This window comes from Neolamprologus brichardi, chromosome 10 (assembly GCF_056152115.1).
Source record: "Neolamprologus brichardi isolate AB-2024 chromosome 10, ASM5615211v1, whole genome shotgun sequence".
Taxonomy (NCBI): domain Eukaryota; kingdom Metazoa; phylum Chordata; class Actinopteri; order Cichliformes; family Cichlidae; genus Neolamprologus; species Neolamprologus brichardi.
The window spans coordinates 23329359-23354610 of NC_142113.1; the positions used below are offsets into that span (position 1 = coordinate 23329359).

Below are 25252 nucleotides of genomic sequence, written 5' to 3' on the forward strand. Positions count from 1 at the left end.
CATCCAGCTATACCGACAGCAGTCACTGATGTTATGACACGAGCAGCCACTGCTACACACACCGTTTCACACTTGTCCAGAAAATAAATAACACTGCAGTCACAAACAAGATCCCCAAGCTGACATACCACCTGAGAGAAAGAGAGAGAGAAGTCATGAAAGATTAGATTAGAACACACAAAACGTGCAGCATGTGGCACATTTTTATCATATTTAGATATCGGTATGCTCAGTCAGTAGCAGTAGAGTAGCCCCTATGTCCTAAAGATTATAGTCTCTGTACTCAGCTGTCTCTCATGAGAATATTAGAATTGTACTACTATTTGTTTTTGCTTTACAGTCTACGACTAAACTCACTGGCCACTTTATTAGGTATGCGTTTCTAGTGCTGCACTGTGGTCATAAAAGGATGGATATGGTAAGCAGCAATATTTAGGAAGACTGTTGTGTTGAAACAATACTCAGTTCGTACTACAAATCAGAAAGAGTGTCAAGAAAATATCCCCCACATCATTACACCACCAGCAGCAGCCTGTACTGTTGATATAACGTAGCATGGTATGGTTTCAAGTTGTTTAAGCCAAATTTTGACCCGAACCTCCAAATGTTGCAGCAGAAATCGAGTCTCATCAGGTCAGGCAATCTTCTACTAAGTTTGCTGAGAACATGCAAGATGTAGCCTCAGTGTCCTGTTCTTAGCTGACAATAGTGGCATCTAGTGTGGTCTTCTGCTGCTGTAGTCCATCTGCTTCACGTTTGGCACGTTATACACTCAGTTCAAAGTCATTCGAAGTCACTTAAATCACCTTTTTTCAGCATCCTGATGCTTGATTTGATTGTCAGCGCGTCGTCTTGAACAAGTCTACAAACCTAAATGCAATAAGTTGCTGCCATGGGATTGGAAGATAAGTCATTTGTGTTAATGAGTGATTGTGCCTAATAAAGCGGCCGTTGAGTGTTCTTCCCAGTATTCTTTCCAGTCAAAGTGCTTTTCCTTGCTTTTACACTTCTTGTAAACCAACTGTAAAATTTCTAACCTTCCATGCACAAACAGCTGAGCAGCAGAGAACAAACCAGAGCGAAAAGGTCAGTGAACACTGGACTTGTTATCTTCAGCTAGATGGGAACATGAATTTTTTCTCCATATATTGTTTTTACATCAGCCATAATAAATTAATTGGTAACTTTAGTTTTAGTCTATAAAAACACAAATTGCTGAGAACAATTCACAAACCTCAAAGGGTTTCTGCAATGCAGGTATAAACAATGGTTTTAACCAAAGAGTTGACAATGAAGAAATATATAATGGATAGAAAGGTGCTCATGGTATCTGCTACCAAGACGGTAAAAATGGAATGTAAACATGGAGCGAAACACAGAAAACATGGAAAAAAAATATCACGAAACTGTAACAAAACTACATAGGTGGAAAGATGATGAGAGTATAAAGAAAAAGTAATGACAGATGAAGGAAGGTGGGAGAGTGTGCAGACCAGGGTCAAATCTTTTCTTGATTCTGAAAGACACAGAGCCACCCAGTGGTCAATTTGTAAAACTGTTTGAGATTTATGGCTTTCCTCAGTAAAACATTTAACCAAGGTCAAAAAGAGGGATGGCAGTGATTTGAATTTTCTACCGAAAGCCCAACAGGACTCACCTCTGCTACAGGACACGCCAAAGACTTCAAGGCCAAAGGATAAAGGCAAGAGAAAAGAACAAGAACAGAAACAGAAACTATAGGAAGAAAGAAAGATGAAGGAGGGACAAAGGAAGAGAAGAAGAGAATTAGAGGAACACTTGAGACATGTTAGTCACAGAAGGGACAGGAACAGAGGTTCACTGTGCAGCGGGCGTGGCTCATTGTGAATTATGAAATCATATTTAGGAATATCACATGATTTGAGATTTGAGACTGATTCCCTTTTTATCTTTTCTCCTAAACTATCAAAATTAAATTAGCGTTCCTTTATGAGTGTATAGCCAAGCTGCTGATCATGAGAAATTAGATATTTCTGCATCCAATTGTTTTCACATTAGGCCATCAAACACATCCTACCTTTTCCTCCAGGTCTTTAATCTGCCTCCTCTGGATTTCTGTCTTATCTTCAAGGTCACGAATTCTCTGCAATCATTTAGAGAGGGGAAAAAAATAATAACAATACAAGTATAAAGCATGTGACCTACAAATCTACTATCATCAGCAGCCACATTTACAGACAGCAACAGACCTGATGGGCCTGGTGCAGAAGTTCCATCCTCTCCTGGAGGATCTGGCAGTCGTACTCTCGACTCTTCCTCAGCATCTGCCTCCTCAGCTTCTCCACCGCCGTCCGCAGCTCGTCCCTCTGAAGCTCATCCAGAGGCTCGCCGTACTTTATCACCTGGTGAAAAGAAGACAGGCGTGAAGCACAAATACTGGATTGTGATTGATCTGAAAGACTCCTTACACCTCCAGTGTTACTGCTCTTTATCAGCTGAGGCTTTATCAAATCATAAGACTCCTTGAGGGCTTGTAGAAGCCTTTTTTGTTTCTTTATCTCTGTTAATAATCTCACACCAGTCATTCGTTTACCAAGAACTAGCTGTGCCAACAGCTTCGATGATCCAAATTATTTGGGAGGAATTTGGCATTTCTTATCTTAATTAGATAAACCTCACCCAATGTATCAGATGACTATGGTGACATTTCAAAAGATGGGTGAGACTCAACAAAGCTACAATTGTTTTTGTTTTCTTCAGCCTTTTTTTGGTAAAAATTTATGGCTGTACGGCAATGCATAAATGCGTGATGGCAAATAAAAGACCTTGTCTTGCTGCAGGGCGTTGTATAAGGTTGCTTCCAACTCCTGGATTTGCTGTGAAGAGAAGCAATGTAGAAAAGTGTTGTTAGTTAAGTTTGTAAGAACTTATTCACTTTTCTTCAAACGGCTACACACCTAACAATACTGTCATGATTCTAATGGGAACTGAAAATTAGACCCCAAATAAAACGAGGCACTGTTTTCTCAGCCCCAGATGTAAAAGAGACAAAAAACACACCCACCATGTATGCCTGATCCAGGGCCTGTTTTCTGTAGTCCAGCTCCTCTTCCAGATATCCTTTCTGTTTGCAAAACATCTCCTGTACACATGGAGCATATTAGGACCAGTGTTTAGCAGAGAAAGAAGTGATAACATAAACTTAAACCACATCCTAACATGTGGTTTAACTGTTTGAAACTATAGGATATGGATCTGTGAAGAAAACCCAACATCAATGGCAGATTTTTTTGTTTGTTTGGTTTACTAGTCATAACTTACAGGAAGGATCTGGGTACAACATGGAATATTCAATAAACCATCAATAAAGAACAAGGTGCTTCAAATACTGGTTATGGAGACTCTTCGGGTATGATATGACTTTATCTAAAGAATGTTAATTAAATGTCTTAAAGTCAGAAGGTTAAGCAGAAGAATCCGTCATATCACAAATGATAATCATGAAACAAAGTCTGCCCCTTGTTGTGTCCCACCATCTCTATCTCCAGGTCCATCATCTTCTGGTGCAGTGCTGCCTCTGTCCCTTCAATCTGTTGAATCCACTGGAAAATAACAAGCAACAAAACAGGATTTATTAAACCACAGAACAATCTGATGTTAATTTAAACACAATGTAGCTTCCAGCCTTACCTTTTCCGCAAGTGACAAAACAGTGCTAGCCTGAATAATAGCCACTTGCTCCTCGTTCCTTAAGTTCTGCACAAAAAAGACATTTAAACCTTAATAATGTAAATGTTTTAGCGACGAAAAATGAAATGTTAAGTTCCGTATGAATTTACCCCGTTGTCTCCGAGGATATCGAGCAGTTTGATGAGATCTGGTATGCAGACATCCTGTATAAAGAACACAATAAAACTGATTAGGGTGTAAATACATATAAATTCCTTTAACATTTAATCTTTGCTGTTTTTAGCTACTTAACGATAAACTATGATAAAGCATCAGCCCGTCTCACTGCGCACCTTAACTCCTTCCTTCATACAGTAGATCTGCAGTGCACTGACTCCCTCAGAGAAAGGATGCATTCTCAAATGGTTGAATGGAGGAGACCTCCTCTCACGCTCCTAAAACAGCAAAAAAACCCACTTTTTATTATGCAAAAAGTCTTCTGCAAGCCTCCTATGAATTATAACAGCATTATAACATAATCTCTATCATAGGGGCCTAAAATTAATATTTAAATCAGGAGAGAAAAAAACAGGATAAGTGACAGTCTTACCCGGAGTTCTAATGATGGATTATATCAGTCTCTATCAGTGATTCTCTTTGCATGCTTGAGTTTTAGTAAGCAGCACTGTCTCCGTTCAGCTACAAAGTTTCTAACTTGGTTCACAAGTTCATTGCAAATGCTGTCATCTAACTAGTGACATGCCAAACCTGACAGCAGCGCTGGAGATTTTTAGTTTAAACCGAGGCTGAATCACTTTGACGGTGCCAGAGGTGAAATCAGGTGAATGTGCACGGCACGTCCGAGCAAGAACTTTTCCTCTGTGTTCACTAGGTGGCAGTTAAAGCCTTGGTAAGTTGCTGTCAGTTACTGCTCCGGAGCGAAGCCAGAACACAGAAACCGCTGTCAGCTGGTTATCGAGCTTGGAAATCAGAGACTCTTGGAGCCATTCCAAGACACGAGGCATGCACCCTGTTAAACAACGATTCTCCACAGTCCCCGAGTTAAAGCAGGGATTGTGTAGTTAAAGCAGGGATTGTGTAGTTAAAGCAGGGATTGTGTTGTGTTGTTCTTTTAAAACCTCACTGTGTTCACTCAAAGTTTACCTTGTACTTTTACGAAACTATATAATCCCCAGCCTTCAGAAAAAATTAGATAATTTCAGACACCACTTCTTTTCCCCAGTAAAGTGGCTACAGTCTCTCCTTATTTGCCATGAAATATTTCACTGTGGTTTAATTCACTTTAAGAAAATCTATCAAATGTAAAACCAATGTGGCTGCTTTAATCATCAGAGTGTTGTTTGTGTAATAATTACACTAAAATCACTTTTTCTCAGCTCTTGGGAAAGCAAAACGTTTTTAACTCAGTAAAAAACACGCAAGTTATTTAGGCTCATCTGATTATTAGGCGCAAACATTCACAGACAACCCTTACCTTACTTGGTAGAAAACCCTTTGTGACGTACCTCTAGCTCCAGTATCCTAAACTCTAACAGTTCATTTTGATCTTTGGAGTCTTGAAGCTCCTGCTGCAGCCGATTACAGTCTGACTCCAGCTTTTCCACCTGGGTGCCACAAAGGATCAGAATGAATGTGTCTGTTTTCATTTCCACTATTTCACTGTTCACTGATTATCGAAAAAAATGTGAGTCCAACCTTTTCTAACAACTCCTGATTCCTTCTTAGGAACAGCTGCTTCTCTTCAACCCATTTGGAGTCCTGATTGGTGGAAAGGTACACATCATTTCATATATTTATTAAACAAATATGGTTATTTTTTCCAATCCCCTCATGCGCACATGTAACCACCTTCATTCATACGTGTGTTTACACATCCTACCTGTCCCTTCAGGGTTAGTTCCTTCTCCAAGTCCTCTATCTTGGCTTTATACCTGAGAACCTCTGCTTGGAGCTGTTCGTGAGCCTGAACCAGGAGCAAAACAGATATTCATTAGAATTTTTATTCAAATCTGGTAAGATTTTAATTTTTGTCTGACGTTCACTCCTGACTGCACTTAGGCTCTATAATGGGATCTGTTTAAAGCCACACCTAAAACTCTTACAAATGTTGTTTTTGTCATGATCCTGGGTCCTTTTTGACCCAGCGTTTTGTGTTTTCTATTAGTGTGATTTTGGTTCTGTTGTTCCTCCTGTTTAGTGTTATTCTGTTCTGCCCATCTATTCCTGTGTTAAGTCCGCGTTTCCTAGTCTGTGTCTTTGCGTGTATGTGTTTCCTGTTTTATTGTGAAGGTCTGCGTCTTATGTGAGTGTTTTCAGTTTGCCTCCCTAGTCTCGTCACGTTAATCACTCCCAGCTGTGTCCCCCACCTGTGTGTAATCTCCCTGTGTTCTCTGAGTGTTTTTAAGTCGTGTCTTCTGTCTTAGTCGTTGCTGGTTCGTCTGTGTTGTTTCCCCTCGGTCTCCCCGTATGTATTTCCCCGGACCTCCCTGCATCTTCGTTTGCTGTTTGTATTTTCTTTTGTTAAATAAACACTCATCTGCACCAGAGCTGCCGCATTTTGGGTCCTATCTCCAATTCCACACGTCTGCCACACCGGACGTGACAGTTTTGGTTTTTTGAGGGTTTTTTGCAGCATTTCAACCCAAAATACAACATACATAATGTCACTATATGCAGACACTAAAAGAGAACGACTGAAAAGTCTAAAAGAATGTTTTGTGTCCTGGTCAAGCATGGGACATTACCCAATCAATGACGGCAGCTGAACTAATTAAAAAGTACATCTGACATCCACATGATGTGGCCACGCTCAAAATGACTCTTTCACAGCCTCATACAATAGAATAAATGTCAAAAAATGATTTTATATGTGTTTAGATGAATACTTCAGACTAGTGGTAATCAAATTCTCAATAACTGAATTTCTCACTGCTAAGGCAGACAGACGTAACCTTGAATGAACCATGTTGTACCTCCAACTTAAATAATCCTCGGGGGGACATTAGAATTTTTGGGGGATTGTAACTTTACAGTTTCAGACCAGATCAGAGGTTTCCAGACTAATTGAGCAGTAACTAATTAATTAATCTTTATACATGTACCTTAGCTTCGATTTCAGCATCCAGTAGGCCTCCTTTCTGTTCCTGCAGCAGGGCGTAAGCTCGCTGTAAGGCCTGGTATTCCCTGGTGAGCTGACGGAAACGTAGCTCTGACTCCTCGTTGGCTAGACTCTTGATTGATACACACAGGAAAATGATCAAAGGTTATGATTCTAGGAGACAGCATCATTATACTGATACATCTGATGAGCTATTACATTACATTACATTACCCAGCTGGTATGACTGAACAAATTTGATGTTGATAGCAGAAGTTTAAAAAGTAAAAACACAATTGAAGGCCCTGATGTGAATATAAATGAGATTACTGAGATTAATGCTAGACTATCGTTTGGATATGATAAATATAAACTCATACATCATCCAGGTCTTCATCAGGAGTAGCAGGAGTTCTGTCCATTCGAAATGAAGCCACTGAGGATGTCTCCGAGTCCATAGACTCTTCATCATACCCAAAGAAAGTATCAACCACGATATGCCTCTGCAGAAAATAAATACCAAAATATTTCCAGACCCCAAATCTTTCACGATAGAGCAATCAATACACTTTTTTTCCCTTTTGGTGCTTCACATTTAACAAAAAGCCACGTTTTGTGTTAAATACTCTCAATTTTTAGTTTTGTTTCCTGCATTATTAACAGGTCGAGTGTCTCCTTGCACTCACTCATTTGTTTAACTACAGTTTACACTCTTATTGAAAAAATCCACTCAAACAGGACTGACTTCCATACTTTTTTTTTAATGCACACTTTCTACAAACACTTTAAATTAAGCAGCCATTAACAAATTTAATTTATCCTACCTTTATTGGCCTTGAACTTCTTTTATGCCGTTTCTTTCTTAGGAGTTTTTCTCGGTCCTGGAAAATCAGACAGATGAACAACACACTTTAACACTACGACTAAAGACACAGTTACTTTCTTTGATTTTCTTTCTTTAGGTTACATGATCAAATTTATAGAAGCAGCAAAATTACAAGAGCTACCCCATAGCAAAAGTGCTATAGGTGTGCAAATGTCATGAGCCACCCCTCAATTCTTTATATTTGTTTCCAAGGAAACAAAAAGTGGTCTAGAGCAATACTTCTCCAGGCTTTCTGAATATCTGTGAATGTTTCTGAATGTTTACATACTGGTTTATAACTTATTTTCAGTCCAGTACTAATTATTTTCAGAGAATCATTTTGTTTGTTTGTTTAAACACTTAACACTGACTTAAGAATCACCCAAGCATAGAAAAGGCACCTAACTCAATGGACAAACCAGTGATGCATTTCTTTAGTTGAATATAATAAAAAATGATGAAGATAACACAGTTTGATATGTTTCAAGGTGATTCTCAAAGAGCTATTAGCAAATACCTAACATATCTCGCATGGTGTACCGACCGTGTATCCTTGAAAGAAATGAGGCAGCTGAACAAGTGAAGGACAAAAGAAGAAGTGGCAGGGCTAAAAAGGTTTCTGCAACAATATGTGAAAGTCATGACCTTTGAGAAACAGATCCATCAAAGACCTGACACAGGATCTGAGATCCACCTAGTCCTTCAGTTGATCCATCAGGCCTCATCAGAGACTCTTTTCCTTCTTAAGGAAGGGAAAGAGAAATTCCATCAATTTTGATTAAAAATTGATGGAATTATATAACTTGAAAAGTATCATCCATATTTTTATTTACCACGCAATACCACCTGGAAAGGCTCAGACTGGCAAGAGCATCATTTTATTTTCAGCATGATGACGATCCCAAACACACTACCAGTGCAGTAAAAGCATATTTAGATAGAAATATTGACCTCCCCAGAGTCCGGACCTCAACATTACTCCAGCAGTGTGGCATCATTTTAACAGATAAAGCAACAAAAGGCAGCCAAATCCATAAGAGATTTGGGATGTAGTTCAAAAAGCCTGGAGAACTATTCCTGAAGACAAAATGATGGGTGGCTCAAGACTTTTGCAAAGTGGTCTACTACAGATGTGAACAACACATATGTGGTTTTAAAATATGTGTGATTTAAATACCATCAAAATTGATGATTGTAGACAAAAAAACTCATCTGAAATTCCTGCTATGGGTCATATTTATCAAACCCAAACATATAAACTAGGATATGCTCTATACTGTGCTTGATTTTCTAGTTTTCTAGTAAGGATAGTCATGGCAATACATTTTCACAAGATTAACAAGCATTACACCAATTTTCAGCAAACTATGTCCTGTTTGGAGCAGGTCCCTACTGTGGGTCATCTTGACCATGATGTCATAATACTTCATTATCCTCTGAGATTACTTTCTTTTCATCTGAATCTATCTGACCTAAGCAGAAAGATTCAGTGTTGTATCAGGACTGTGTCAAAATGTTAGAGCATCGTGGCAACAACATGGCTTACTTGATAAATTACTGAAACACTATAAGAAACATACTCTTGTCAGCTCATCAATCATGCTTTGCTGCTCCAAGACTTGAAGCTTGAGAAAGGCTATTTCCTGGTCATCATGGGCTTGGTCCAGGTCATTGAGAGACTTTAGCTTCTTCAGTGGAGGATGAGAGTTTATCCTCTCCTTCTGCAGATCCACAAAAAACACAGAGAAGTGTCCACTGAGATCACACTATTCAACTGTAAGTCAGCGTGTGTATATACAGAATGATGCTACTGATACTTTGTGCAGACCATCTCAAGGTTTTCTTTCATCAGGCTCTTCAGCTTCTCCTCCAGCTTCTGGATCGTCTGGGTCAAATCGTCATTCCTCTTACTCAGCAGCTTGTTCTTGTCCAGCAGGGGCTTACACTGCTTCTCTGACTCTCGAACACGTTTCAGCTAGTGAGGGGAAAAAATCATAAATTTAATTTAAATGGTGATTAAGGAAGACCCGTAAGAAAAGAGATGACAACGAAACAGCAGCTGGGAACTTTCAAGGAAAAGCAGAAACATTAAAAATGTTTCTTGAATTTCATCGTACCAGTTCATTCCTCTCATCCCCCAGCAGTGAGTTGCGGTCCTCCAGCTTGCGTATAGTAGCATTGAGTTCAGCCATACGCCTCTGGTTTCTCCTCATGTCCTGAAACAAACAAAATGCAATCCTTTATCGTTTGACCAATCAAGTCACAAGGGAAGTGTGAAGAATACGTGATGTAATGGACTGCAAAACAGAACAGTCCATCCTGTCTTGTAGTGGTTTTGTTTTGCACTCATTAAAATTAAATTATAACTTGGAGCTGATTCATGTGTGGACTGCCCCTCTCTTATAGTTTTTTTGTAGTCTGTACATGACATGGTTTCCATTTTGACTACTAGACTTTTAAAACAATCTAAACCAAGTGCACTCAAGTGCTTCAGCAAAAGTAATGAAGTGAATTCAAGAAGTAAGACAGTTTCTTTTAAATTAGCAGTTTAATATTATTTGTTTTAATTCCCTGAGCTGCTTCTCGATGGTTTCTCTACTTACTGGGCTGCCACAGTGCTCCGCACCATCTCCAGCTCTGCCTGGGATTTCTCTTTTCGGGCTTCCCAGGCCACACTCAGCCTCCTTAACAAGGAATAACTGTTCATCCAGGGCATCCTTCTGAAGCTGCAGCTTCTGTAAGTAACCCGATGTCGATTCCAGTTCTTTTTCCAGAGCGAAAATGGTGCGGTCTTTACCTTTGATTTCGTCCACCTGAGGTGTGAGAGAAGGAAATGGAAAAATCATTAAGTAATGGCTGAAAGGAAGGCGTTTTATTTCCAATGCTATCCTAATTGTTCCCATCACTGTTTATGACATTATGATCAGAATTAGGGTTTTAAATGTTAGAACAGAAAGTTTAATATGATATTTGCTTGTATTTTCTTTTAATGTATTTCTGAAAAACTAACAAACAACTGTAAAGAAACCAGACCGACTTACACAAGTAGAGAGGAACAACAGACCCATAAATGTTGCCTTTGCACTTAAAAAAAAATAGTTGACCCAAACCATGTTATGCTTGAACCATGAAGCAATTATGAGAAAATTGACATTTTTGAAAGTGCAGTGTTTATTGAGCCTTCTGATGAAATTTTAAAATGACATAAATGTAATATAAATTTGAATATATGACGTTTAAATTGTATTATGTTTGCTACATCTGGCATTGTCGTGCAATCTATCACTTGAAGAATTTATTGCACAAATTATTTTGCAATTATTTTGTTATTTTCAGGGCTTAACCAGTATTTTTAAAGCTTGTTTTAAAGGTATGAGAGGATTTTATGCAGATATTTTAATACCATGTTGTTGTTGTTTTTTTATTGGCTAAATAAAAACAAATTTTAGGCATTTCGACTGACAGATAAATTACAAAGACTGCCTTGATAGCAATTTGGAAGGGAATTTACAGCATTAGATGTGTCCATAATTAAACTCTCTCAGCACCAGGTCTCTACGTTATGCAGGTTACAAATGAAAATGTTTTCCCTGCTGCTCTTTTGTTCTTACATAGGTTGCATTAAACACAAATGTAGCTCATTCAAATAGATAAAAATCTACCCCACTCTTCTCTATTCCACTCCCACTAAAGTGCGGACTACTGTATACTCTGTTGTAGACACATACTAGCTGGAGAAACTATTCAAGTAATGATTGTTAAAATTCTTTGAAGACTTCTCGAAGTCTCGTGAGAGGCTGAATCCATTATAGAGTTGTGTCTACTAAAGCTCAAACAATAAAAGACTTTAAAGAGTATACCAACACTGATTTTTGGTGATTTAAAAATCTGTTTTTTTTTCTTTCAAACACAAAACATAAATAGATTTCCCTAACATTTTTTATGTGTAGTTATTTATGAGTCCTAAGATCACAGATTCATGGACGCAGAAACTGTGACATGCTCATTATTCATGTGTTGAAAATACATGTGAAACCTGTTTCTAGTTTTATGGTGTTTATTTGCAGTGACTGTTCATACCAGTCTGCGGATGTCTCTCTCACAGTCCCATTTGATCTTAGAGATCTGCTCCTGGTGCTGCTGGTGCTCCACCCGCAGGTCCCCAGCCTTCATCTTGTCAGCCTGGATCATGTTGCTGAGAGCCTCGTCAGTCTGCTTTTTAGTAGACTTCAGCTCTGCTATCTCCTGCAGGAGTTTAACTCTCTCCTGGTCAAAGAAACGACGTGCGTCCTCCTTGGCTTCAAGAGTCAGTGCTGTGCGTACCTGAAAAGGTGAAGGCAGAAAGAAAAAGGTTGACTAGGTTGATAAGGGTTTTATTTATTTATTTATTTTTACATTTTTCTGAAACACAAGTAAGTGTAGGGTGGAATGAAAATCTTAAAATCTGTTTCACGGACATCTTTAAACTCACCTTCTCTCCACTGCCATCACGCATGGCATTCAGTGCTGCTTTCAGCCTCTGGTTTTCCTGGTCTTTGATTTTAGCATGGCGGGCCAGTTCTTGCTCGTGCTGCCGTGTCAGGTTTTCCCTGAGAGCCTGGAGCTCCTTTTGCTTTTCCTCATGCCACTTTGCCCGCTGCTCTGTTAGCATGGCAGTATGACGGTGCTGCTCCTGCTCTCGCACCCGCTTCACCTCTTGCACCTTGTCTCGCTCCAGTTTGCTCACCTTTAGAGGAGCACGAAAGGAAGGGTTTGGTTATTTTTCATAAATACATACTATAAAAATTTCTCAAGCTGTCAGTGATGGTTCTGAACATTTTAACATTTAAACTTTATTAAGGTTTTAAAAATACTGTATTTACACAGAAAGTGGTCCAAGAGATAATAGTCCATATATATATATGCATATGAGATCCAGTACAGTACCTTGCATTTTTCTTGGTGCAGCTCTATCTGAATGTCAGTCAACTTGGACCTGAGATCTTCATTAGCTGCCTGTAAGGCAGAAATAAGGGCTTCGGGCTTCTCGCCCTTCGTACGCCCTTTCTTAGCCATTGATTCAAGAACTAGAGAGGCTGTTCTAATGCTTTCATTGAGACTTCATATAAGCGTTCCGAGGTGCTCCCAAGGTTTCCAGTTCCTCCTCTTCCTCATTCTCCTATTAGACACAAGGGCTTGGGGTAGGAGGAGAGACAAAAGAGTGACGGAGTTAGACAAAGCAAGTCCAGATTTACTTTAAACAGAGTATGAATAAGATTCTTGTACTTTGAAATAATAAATTCCTGGAAACATAGCAACAAAACTGATGTTTTGCCCCGTCAGACTTTAGACAAGCAAACCAAAAGGTATGAAACCACTGTAGGAATCACCGATTAGCGGAAATACAGTGTTTTAGCAAGCTTGTCCTGCTACACTGTATAAGCCCAGATAAAAAACACTGGTCTCCCCCAGGATTAGGACAAGCATGCATTGTTAACACCGCAAGAGCACATGGAAGCGAGACAAGGGTGGAGGTGTTAATGCTAGGCTATAACCTAGCTAAAACCTAGCCCTAACGCTAACCTCCTCAAACCAATTTCCACCACCAACTTGTTGGCTAACGAAGGCTATTTCATTTTTAGGTAATTATATAAAAATGATGAATGAAGTCTAATCTTATCTAATGTAATCTGAAATATGTAACTGAAAAATACAGTAACAAACTTGGGAATAGTGCATATTTGGGCTAAATGCTCATGCCAGTTAACAGGCTCAAAATGAAAACATGCACCACCTTAGTTTGGTAGAAAAAACAACATGCTCCAATTATTAAACGTCAGTATAAATGGTAAAAATATAAATACACTACAGTTTTTCAAGCCTGATTGACCACTTGGGACTTTTTACCGTATCTATCCATCTGTATCTATATGCTATCTGTTCAACATGCAGACACCACTGATACAGTTTTAAAACTACCAGCGTAGTAATTAGTGGTCAACCTCTACTTTCTGAGTAACAGTTACCCAAAAAGTCATGGACCTACTAAACTCATTAGGACTCCCCTTGGGGGAGACCCAGCTTTCTTGCAGTTTGGCCACATGCAGTTGAGAAGTTGTGGAATTAAAATGGTAATCCTTGAAAGCCACACTGCTAGCATGGCATAAAAAATGGAGATAAGGGTTTTTTTTTTTAAGCATTTAGTTCTAATTTGTTAATATTCAGATCTGCCAGCAACCCATTTAAGGTTAGGGATTAGGCTAATATTAGCCCCATGTTATTGGAATTTTGCACTTGGCTTACCTAAATGGAAAAGCTCATAATTATGACAATATTAACTTGAACGGCAACATCGGTTACTTTCTGATTTATATGTTTGAAACCTCCTGTGAGCAGTTTCCTCTGCACTTATGCAGATTTATCTCAGGAGCTCCTGCCTTTTTCCCTTCAAAACCATGTGAGACACCTTGTCCCGTCCATTAACTGGGACCTGTGAAAGGAAAGCCGGAGTTGGTCCCTGTTTTTTTCCTCACTTTGTGGCATAAAGCAGTTTGATGCCACTTCCTAAAAGTATTTTGCTCTCAGCCTTATAGAATCAGTTATATTCAATATTTTTTATGCCTGTAAATTCCGCATGTCCATAAAAAGTTACATAAAACCTTTTAGAACCGTAGTTCTTTGTGACTGTTGCTCGGTCAGCTTCTTTCATGTGCATTTGATTTCTTTTTTGATTACAACTGTTACATGCCTAGTTATAGTCACGCAAGAAATTATAGTCACTCATTAACATAACAAAAAAGCAGTAAACACAATGCACACAATAGAAACATCCTCACAATTTTTTACTTTCAGTATGATGACCTACACATGCATTATGTTATGGTAAATCCCTAAGGTCATACAGATCCAGTGTGTCTCAAGAAGCTTTGCCTAGACAGAAAGAAGCCAATAATGACAATTTCTGTGGCAAGAGATTTCCATTTGAGAAATTTTGCGGTGTAAATAAAACCTGAACAAGCAAGTAGGAAGTGAAATTGTCCTGATCATATTGGCTGATTATCAAACCAAAGTGGTTTTGGAACAGATGGTTGTCTGGATATGCCGAGTCAGTGGTAATCCTTCCTGCCCCACAATCTGACTTCTGTTTGTGCACAGCCTGAGGTCATCTGAAAGCCAACGACCTGCTAAAAGCCACAGATAGACTTGTGCAGCAAATATAGGACATTTGGGATAAAATAAGACTATGAGAGACTTGTCCTATCAGTTTACTGAACACAGTCTATTTTCACACATCCTCACCATAACATATTCACACACTAGTCCGGGGTAAAATAATGCTCAGTTCATTTCAATATTATTTATATAGGACCAAATCACAACAACAGTCACCTCAAGAAGCTAAGGTCGCCTAAAGATGGTAATGCAGGCCTACCGCACTTACTGCATCTGCATGTAAGATGTACAGTAAGGCTTCACTGTCTTGCTCAGTGGTAGAGAAAAATAAATGGCAAACTCATGAGCCAAAAGGACAGCTTTTAGCTCATATATTTGTTGTTTTACTGATTAAAATAGACATTGTTCTTATGGCAATCAAATTAATTACACAAGAAGGTAAATATAGGCTTTACCTTGACCAATCTGTCTAAAAAAATTAATAGATAAATAATAAATACTCAAATTACCATCTGGAGTTGAAGTCTAAAGATTACAGGTTTGGTGCCTTTTCTAATGTATTATGCATATGCTAACATGAAATATGTTAATTATGAAAAACAGAGTATGATGTATTGCGTGTGACTGTGTGTACAACACACATGTTGTATTTAATATTAGTCTTGAAAATGTATTCTGCTGAAATTTTTAACTTTACTTTTAATACCTTATGAAGAACACAGATATAGATAGTCCCTTGATGATTTGGATGATGAAGGTTAGCCGTTACTAGGCTCTTGTAATGGCTGTGCTGCTAAAATTCTTCTTAAATGGCATATACATATACATATAAATATGACTACCAACTATTCGTGACTTTGCCTGTTCTATGCAGATTCAACCAAAGGTTTATAGATTAAACTGTTTCTAAACTCTTTGGAAACATTGTTACAAGGTCACTGTTTTAACACATTTGTAGAGATGTGCAGACTGTTTTCCTCTAATACACTACCCACAAAATGTTCATATGAAAGTGAAAAAGACTGTGCATTGTCACAATGACTCAGAAGGAACTGGACTACGTCCCTCATAATCTGAAGTGGAATGACATAACATTGCTTAACAGATTTGACGATGCAGATTAGAGATGAAGTAATCATCACGTTTAGTCCACATGGGCTCCTTATTTTGCAGTTAGTTTACAGTGCGGCTTTTCGGAAGTACTGCTGGCGTTATTAAGCATCACTTCAGGAGGCTGTCCAAAGTAACACTAATGAAGTAGCAACAAGTAGCAACTTCAAAAATGATTTGCAATAAGAGTGCAGGACAGTTATGTCATGTACATTACCATTTTAACACCACTGTCTGTAATCTATGAACGAATTTGAAAATGTTTGAAGAGGAAACTTGAGCTTACTCGAGTTTGCATCTTCAGTAGATTTCTAAGTATGATGTGAAAGTATAACCAGATTTACACCCTTAAACATGAAATATTTCAACAGATATTTCTCCTGCCAATTCAATATTCAATTGTATATATATATATTTTTAATATTTAATTAATTAGATCGACTATTATGAAATAATTAAATATTTGGCCATATTAACAAGTCCCTATAACAATTTTTCCAGAGCCACAAGTGATGTGAAAAACACTTTTTGGAGGATTTATGTAGTTTTCATGTTGTTTTGAAGGCAAACCGGGTTGTTTCTTCACCCATCGCGTGTGTTTTTGAACACAGAAAAAGCAAATGTTGACCGGAAAATATACATTTGATATAAGTTTAGATTGGTGTATTGTACACAAGTTTTTATAATATGGAAAATACTAAGGCAGTTGAGGTACTCTACATTTACAGGAACACTTCCTGTTTCTTTGATATTCATAATGTTGTTATACAATGTACAACACTCTCCTTTGTGGCATGAGTGCAATACCCATATATGAAAACTCTAATAATAGTAATGCTGATAATTCATTGACAAGTCATCTCTTTTCATTTTGGTTAACCTGACTAGACCATCATCATGCAAAGCCAACCGCCTCACCATGACTACTAATACTGTATTAACCTACAAACCATCCACAGAAGCCAGATACTGTTCTGGAGGAGTAGGCTAGATATGTATTTGCGATAAGCCTAAGTCAATCTGATTGCAGTTACGTTCCCCAGCAGGGAAACGATCTGTTGGCTAGCCAAATGAACATTATTCACCCACACAGAGGCATTATAGGTTCCACTGCTCAGTGCAACACAAGTACCTGCTTTCTAACCTTACAGACTTCTACTTCTACTTTTCAATATATCACTTTCAGTATCAGGCATCTTTGGTGACTCTTAACAAGATTTTTAGGGAAGGATTGTGATTCATATTTCCTTGCTTGTTAACAAATAGCAAAAAAATCCTTCAGAGCTGTCATTTGTGATCTATATTTCCCTCAGGAACACCCAAGTAATATTCTTACTCAGCACTGTCCTCTTTTCCAATGAGAGCCAGTTTAATATTTAAACATGGGGTTTTATAGCGGGAAGCCTTGCATATAAAGTAAGGAATTTTTTGGAAGCTGCTAAATGGCAGGTAATGGACAATTTAAGCTAGTCTGAGAGGCATCTCTCAGATATATTTTAGTATTATATTATGATCAAATTATAATGCTGTGATTGGAGATCATCATCATAAAAACTGTAGCTCACTAGAACACTAAACTCTAAACCTATATCTTATATTTGGACAAAGCTGACTGGTTACAAGCCATTTAGAAAATAATTCATGTTTCATTTGCATAAAAAGTTTAAATAGATTCAAATGAGGAAATAAATAAAACAATAAAGGATGCTAAGACAACACAAGACTCTTTTGTAAAGAAACAAATTTCAACCCTAGTACTGCAAAAAAAAAATGACAACTTGCTATATTTTTAAAAAGTGCAATATTCATACTCAACATACTTCACACAACACACTCATTCAAAATCTTTACAACAATATTAGCAATCAACATCACACAAGACTAAGACACTATATAAAAGAAAATCTTAGAGTATCAGTACCTTATACAAGCTTCCTGGTAGCCGTCGAAACTAACTGTAAGAAACCCGACAGCTACAGCAGCCTCTTGGATAAGAAATGACATAACTGAGTAACACTTTATGGACTCACAGACTAACACAAGTTAATGAAAATGCATCTTTCATGCCAAGAAGGGTTTAGGGAACCAAATCTTTCAAACTCTGTTGACAGTATTCCTCTAAGAACGAGTGAGCACTCAGCAGATCAAGAAGATCGAGCATCCATCACAGCAGCATCACTTGAATAATACATTTTTAACTATAGAGATTTAACCATTATCTCTAAAATGTATAACTCATGTGAGCAAACCAGGATGCTAATGCTATGAGATCAAATATATGTGGTGACCATACCTCTTTAATCCACAAAGACCACTATTTTATGCATTTGTGACCAATCACGTTCACCTTCAATTCAGTGCTGATATTTAAAACATGTTTCTTGGACCGCTGTCTATGTTCCCAGTGTTTGTACCGTATACAAGGATATCTTTATAGGTCAGTACTGCATGGTAAGCAATCGACTTGACTTATGTGGAGATGACAGGCAAAGAGATGCCAACCAAGTATAAAAAAAAAACCTTTAAAATACTCAACAGCAATTTCTCCAACAATTAAATGGTCCATAATTCTAATTCAACAATTGTTTAATTGCACTTGAACAAAAATGGACATTTATTTATTTATTGTCAGTTGATTATTTGAAGTTTTTAACAGGGTCTTAAATATTGTTGATATAATAAACATAAATGCATAATATCGATTAGAAATCCAACTTACCAAAATATTTTGTCTCACAGACAGATAGCAAAAGCAATTATTTTGTGTCATGGTATACACCTGACAAGCAGAGGGTAAAGTGAGATTTGGCAGGTGTGAAAAGATTGCGTGTAGCAGTGTATGGGGAAAAGAACCACCTAGAAATAAGTCACAGTAATTTTCATTGTGAGATTTCTTATGTACAGGCTGTCATCAGCTGACCAGATTCTCTGCTCTTTGTGGATTTAGTCAACTGAATTCAAACAAATAAGCAAGGTTACACGAGCTATCGTGGCTGCTTTCCAACACCTAGACAGCATAAAGCTAGTGCAAAAGGAAGGATTTGGCAAGTGAATCTAATCAGTGTCATCACCTTAAATTTAAAGTGATGTCTGCAATCCTAGATGTAACCTAACACTGAACATGAACACCACAGCCACTCTGCATCCAGCATATAGTGGTGCTTTACTGGAAACTTCACCGCAGTCCTTCAAGCTAGTGACTTAAGCCTCCTCTAAACGACACCCTCTGAAAAACACAAAGTTCTTATACTTCACTTTGTTTGGAATGACTTTCACAATATGAAAAAAAAGAAATTTGCAACATTATGTTTCGATCCAAACACTACAAAATGAATTAGGACATTACAAGAAGCTTTAAAATTCCAGTTTTTCAAATGTCCTTGGAGTCTCTACCTTTGAAAAATCTCTTATCTTTCTCGCCTTTCCTCACTTTCTTACATCTTTCTCCATCCCTGAAAATGTCACAGATGTTGTAATGTAATGGATTTTTTTTCCACTCCCTGAAAAATAAACCGACTGTAGGTCTACCTAGCAGACACGCTGTGGCAAGCTACATTAAAACATGTTTTAGTGTTTGGTGATATTTGCTTTTTTATTTTTTATTTTTTTATTACCTCACTGAAGAAAAACTCCTTTTACTGTATTATGCATAAATCCCCCTATCAGGTTTAGTTGCTCTTTAACTGAATGTGCCATATTGCCATTAATAACTATTAGCCCAAAATCCACTTTCCTTTTGGTATAATTTTCATCAATTCCTGAGAGAGAAAAAAATCTACATCTCTAGTGTCTAAATGCTCAACTATGGTTTCAAGTTAGTTGATATTTTTGTCGGCTATTCGGTCCTAAACAAGTTCCAGGTGAGATTGAAGCTTCACTAAGAAATGCATGTAAAACAGAAAAGGTCACAGCTGTACTGAGTTACTGCTACTGCCTTTTGAAGCTGTATGGTAAATGTGACATCTTAAAGACTTCTGGTATTCATTTGAGGCAGATTTTAGACCACCTAAAATAATAATAATGTAACTGTCCAATTTCTAATCCAATACAGAGAAACAATATGGGGATCTAAATGTTAATGCAATTTGTTGCTGAGCAAGCAGAACAACAACCTTATCTGAGCTTTTCAATGATAGTAGGGGTCAGAAGCTTCAAACAGAGTTTATTAGAGTGTCACGACTAAGCCATGAAGTCAATACACTACAAAATACATTAGAATACACAGAACAGAGAGCTAAAATGTGAAAAAGCTCTAAGGAACTGCACCGCTGGACAATGACCTGGGAGTTTTAAAGTGTGATGGCATCATTCACATTATAAAATGTCCCTAAGTTAGGCTTCATTAACCACTGGTGAAACACACACTAAAAACAAAACCATGTAAGTGGAACACGTTTTGTAGTAATAGTACTGTGATGACTGGGAGATACGATTGGTAAGTCTTAACTAACACCATCCATGCTCACAGTAACTGATTAGAATGGATAGATTTTTTTTAATATGAAATAAATAGCTAAGAATGAAAAATGGTGTTGGTGTATCAATGTGAGCTTGTGTGCATTAAATACTACAACACAAAGCACACTGGCACCATGACCCACTTTTGACTCCTCAGACATTAAATTTGGTTGTTAGCACTGGATTTTCCAGCAGACTATCAGAGGGAGCATTAGAAATACGAGCCGCAGCTTCAGTGTGACTGAAAATAGAGTTCAAACACAGAAATGATTGATGCGTCACAAGGACGCATTTTTGCTTTGTTTGAACAATTGCTAGTGATTTAATGTTAACCTGGACTACATGCTGATTCTGCATATAGCAGTGGGTGTTACAGTTTTGCCAAATGCATTTAAATCAATGGCAGCTAATTCACTGCCATTGATTTTATGTATCATAAAGAGATTACATACATTTTTCTGCTCCAAAACGGGACCCTACTGATTTCTGCAAACATTTATTTATACAGTATGTGGTAAACAGTGGCCAAGCTTGAAGATGACTGAAATAATCTCTGTATATGTAAACTTACTCTTGTGGTAAGGGCATGTAAAACACCTTGTCTTTTTCAGAAAACAGGCGTCGGCACTACTTGTAGGACTATAAGCTTTTTACAGATGCGAGAATTCTATGGATAACATTCTGAAAAGGTTCATTTTCCCCATATTGTGATTTTCTCAAAGCCTAGCCAAGCATTTTTCCCTAACCCTGTCCAAACAGTCACATGGTTGGAAGTCTTCTGTTTAATATGTGCCACCACCAAGCCTTCCACCTATTGATGTGGATTTTTACACTGCTTTACTATGAACACTAGTAGTGCAAAACTGAAAACATACATGCCAGCCACTTTTTAGGTACACATTGCTAGTACCAGATTGGATCACAATTTCATGCAGAAAATATCCCATTAGCATCACACCACTGGCAGCAACCTGAACTGTTGAGGATGAATGGATGCATGCTTTTATTTTGTTTACATCAAATTCAAACATTCGACAGTTGCAGCAGGAATCGAGACTGATCTGACCAGGCAACGTTATTTCCAATCTTCTATGGTCCAATTTTGATGAGCACATATGGGTTGTAGCCTCAGTTTGCTGTTCTTAGCTGAGAGAAGCAGCACCTGGTGTGGTCTTCTGCACCCACAACCCATCTGCTTCAAGGTCCAAGGTATTACATGTTCAGAAATGCTCTTCTGCATACCTTGGCTGCAACAAGTGTTTATTTGAGTTATTGTTGCCTTTGTTATTAGCTCTGTCTGGCCATTCTCCTCTCTAACTTCTGGTTCAGAGAACTGTGAATCTGATAATTCAACTGTCTTGACCATGTCTACATGCAGGTACAATGTGTTTCTTGTATACATAATTCTCTGCCAAATCAAAGCACACAGGAATAAATACCCTACTGTATGTTCAGTCATTCAATATGATTCATAAATGTCACAATCCACCTAACAGTTATCACTTAAGGCTCAGAGATATGATATGATATGTGTAATATGATTTTGTAAACACAGACTGAACACTGTTGGCAGCTCGAGTTCCAGATGTGAAGCAGAAATCCAACCTCCTCCCTAATACCAGACCTAGACGCACAGACTGATCTCTTTAGCAATGTTACGTCCACGTGTTTGTGACTGCTCAACCAACTGTCACTTTCAGCTTTATCTTTCTGTCATGTTCTTTTTTCAGCAAACACAATCTTGCATTTCAGGACTATTTTTGATTTAGTTAATCCCTGTTATGCAAACCTCTCAGTAAAAGTTAGCCAGACCAATGCCAGTATTGCCCGAACATCGAGGGGCAAACTAAGTTTAATCAGTCTGGTATAGAGCTGTGACATAACCTGGTTCAACGTGCCATCACTTTGGCTGAAGTGAAGAAGAACTGTTCTTCTTGTTTTCGGATTAAATTTCAGTCCTGACCAAAAGATGCTTTCTAATCCATTTGCCTGAGGTCAAAATACCAACCCTGTGTATAAGCAGAGCTCTGCTAATGCTGGAAATAGTGCAGGAAATGGATCTAAATGACTATGGTGTACATCTGCTCCATGTTTAAAATACTTGGTTTTCTTTTCATTTTTTTTATTTAATAATTCCTATTTAAACAAACTAAAGTTGAAAAAGTAAATATAATTCTAAAACAATAGTTGTATTAATAAGAATAGGAAATAAGGTGTATCTTGCAAGATTAACAAATTGAAAAATACATTTGTTGAAACAGAGAACAGAGATGGTGGTTTGCATCGTTGTTATTGCAAATTTTAATTTGTAATTTTTCCTGTATACCTGGCTAAATGTCCACAAACATTATAACATCTAAATAAAATATGGCTGTAATATGTAGTGATGGCTTGCAATTATAGTATGGTGTTAGCATTGACTGTTATGTTAAAGCTGCAAGCTTTTGTAGTTGTTCAGGACGATAAATTCCTCTTTATACCCAAAGTAATCCTTGATGATGCATGGATAAGAACTGAAAATAGGATTCTAGACTTAATGATACAGGGATATATATAACTTCCTCACCTCTGCTCAGCTGGTTCTGACAACAGCAACATATTTAACATATTTATAGAGCATTATTATTAGTAATAAGCCCACAGGTCCAACCAAAGAAAAAAAGGTCTTATCTAATTTTTTTTCATGTTTTTGCCATCTCCTTTTGCCACATTTTGCTATCAGTGTTTTCTATTGGATGACTCTTGCATTTACAAAGCAATCTATAAACAATTAGCTTGTGGTCAGTTATTAGCCTGCATCTGCCCTGGCCATAAAACAATACTGTGACAAACACCTTCCCAGCTGGGGTGATGTCTGTTAAATCAGGCCAGTGTAACACCCTGAGGCAGTTGTAGGCTACAGACTCTGAGCCTCAATCTGGAGGCCCTGCCAACCCACTGTGTACTAGCATCCTCTTGCAGCATCACTGCAGCATCCTTTCCTTTTACGACACGGCCAGCAACGTGTAACGATCTGTCAAGCAGAAGAAGAAGGGAAAAAACAGAACCCACGTCCAGAAAAACCACACGTGCCTGATAATTATAGAAAAGGATGCTTTTCTGTCTTTACCGAGAGGCACAAGAAACACCACCTGGGATCCACACAGCACAACAATCACGGCTACGAAAAGCTCGAAATATGCTCGATGCAGCGTGAGCATCCGGCTCTGCATGGCGAGGAAAACCCGGACTCAGGCTCCATCCTCGTCATCTTTAAAGGGTTTGCTGGTGTAGGCCGAGCTCTGCCACTTCCGACAGGCAGGATAGAGCTCTGCTGCCGGCTAAATAAGACACGCTTTAGGGTTTTATGCCACAGAACGCGATGGTGGCCTCTCCTCGCTCAAGTAGAGGTGCGATTAAAAAAACAAAACCAGTTTATATCTCTCGCTTCGCTTCTGGGCTGATCAGTGTGAGTCAAGCCAACAGGCCCGCTAGTCTCAGGAACTCCCAGTTCAGACGGTGATAAACCTCAACTACAGCAGCCACACTGCCGACAGATTTCATCGCCTTACCTCACAACAGATTCCCATCCAATGTGACGACCTAACGGGTGAGAAACCACATCCATGGCATGCTTCCGTTACTAACTAAGAGAAACACAATCGCCTGCTATGATCTCTGCATCAGCAGCAGCCCCGTACAATGAAGTGATGGCCGGTGGTGATGATGCTGGGAGCCCCGCCCTCCTGTCAGCGTAGCCAGAATGAGCTCACTGATTTTCAGCCCAGCCGGCTCCAGTACCGCTGCAGTCCACCAGTGCAACAGCACTGCTGTACAAAACCTGCAGCTTTTCTTTGCCTTTAATTTTTTCCCCCAGTAGTTTGTTTTCCCGTGTTTGCCAGATGACATACAACGCTTGGTTAAATTACACGCACGTCTTAAACACACAAATGTCTGTATGACTTCTAATTTTCTGCTTCTAAACAAAGACAAAACGGAGGTTATTGCACTCAGCCCTAAAAATCTTAGAAACATGGTGTCTAACCAGTCTAGATGGCATTACCTTGACCTCCAGGAACACTCTAATTAAACTTTGAGACATTTTTGATGTTCAGTTTGCATATTAAACAAATGTGCAGAACCAAAGTTTAATTTAATATCCTTCTCTTCAGTTACCAGGTCTTGAATAATCACACATCATTATATTTTAAAAACCTCATAGTACCTTATTGTTGAAAGTTCTTTGCTCTCAGACTGCTGACTTACTTGTGCTTCCTATAGTTTCTCAGAGTTTGCAGCCGAGCCTTCAGCTTTCAGGCCGGTGAAATCAGCTTGCACTTTGGATTCAGGACACAGACACCTCCTTTACTTTTAAGATAAGGCTTCAAACTTTCCTTTTTGATAAAGCTTATAGTTAGGGTTTGGATCAGAGGCGGAGGCAGACATTTGATACACCCGGGGCTTAGTCCTAAGGATAGTATGCATGTGGGATGGGGGCACTGTTTTGAGTTTTGTTCTAAAAAAGAATGACTTCAAATAGGGAAAAATATATATATCACATATGCAGGACACCTTAAACTAGTTTTTTAATTAAGCAGCAGAACAAAGTCGGGGCTGTATCAAGACACGCGGACTAAATCCCAATTCAACCAGACCCAGAACTGATCCAGAAACCACAGCAGCTCCCGCAGCTTGTTGTGTTTTTATTTCCTAATTTTAAAAAACAGAGAATGAAGCTTTTGATCTATAAGAAGGAAAGTTTCTGTTTAAAGAATCGGCAAAGTTACAGGCTTTGAACATTTCTCTATTAAATTACAGCCTGAGGCTGAGGTGCTGTTTTCTTCTTATTTGTAATCAAGCAAGGCCTGAATGTTGGGAGTGGACTGTAGTTTTATATGGCAGAAATTAGAAAGCATATTAAA

At 38.4% G+C, this 25252-nt stretch overlaps 1 protein-coding gene across 1 annotated transcript; it reads right to left on the bottom strand.

Annotated features, from left to right (window-relative positions):
• On the bottom strand, positions 1 to 24038 carry jakmip2 (janus kinase and microtubule interacting protein 2). The gene is made up of 24 exons (XM_006784998.3): positions 23903 to 24038; positions 12558 to 12805; positions 12103 to 12357; positions 11712 to 11954; positions 10235 to 10444; positions 9749 to 9847; positions 9460 to 9606; positions 9212 to 9352; positions 7591 to 7647; positions 7147 to 7269; positions 6771 to 6899; positions 5549 to 5632; positions 5365 to 5427; positions 5175 to 5273; positions 4002 to 4103; positions 3819 to 3872; positions 3670 to 3735; positions 3513 to 3581; positions 3044 to 3121; positions 2805 to 2855; positions 2229 to 2381; positions 2057 to 2122; positions 1658 to 1734; positions 1 to 131 (listed from the first exon to the last, which is right to left on the bottom strand). Exons 2-23 carry the CDS (start codon positions 12684 to 12686, stop codon positions 1684 to 1686), a joined length of 2469 nt encoding a protein of 822 aa, XP_006785061.1. The 5' UTR covers positions 12687 to 12805; positions 23903 to 24038; the 3' UTR covers positions 1 to 131; positions 1658 to 1683.
• Positions 24039 to 25252: the final 1214 nt, after the last annotated feature.

Excerpts from the sequence above, each read along its gene's own strand:
- jakmip2 (XM_006784998.3), bottom strand. The coding sequence starts at position 12,686 with ATGGCTAAGAAAGGGCGTACGAAGGGCGAGAAGCCCGAAGCCCTTATT. Across the intron at positions 12,358-12,557 it reads TGCACCAAGAAAAATGCAAG|GTGAGCAAACTGGAGCGAGA; the intron begins GTACTGTACTGG and ends GCTCCTCTAAAG. Across the intron at positions 2,856-3,043 it reads CCCTGGATCAGGCATACATG|CAAATCCAGGAGTTGGAAGC; the intron begins GTGGGTGTGTTT and ends TTCTCTTCACAG.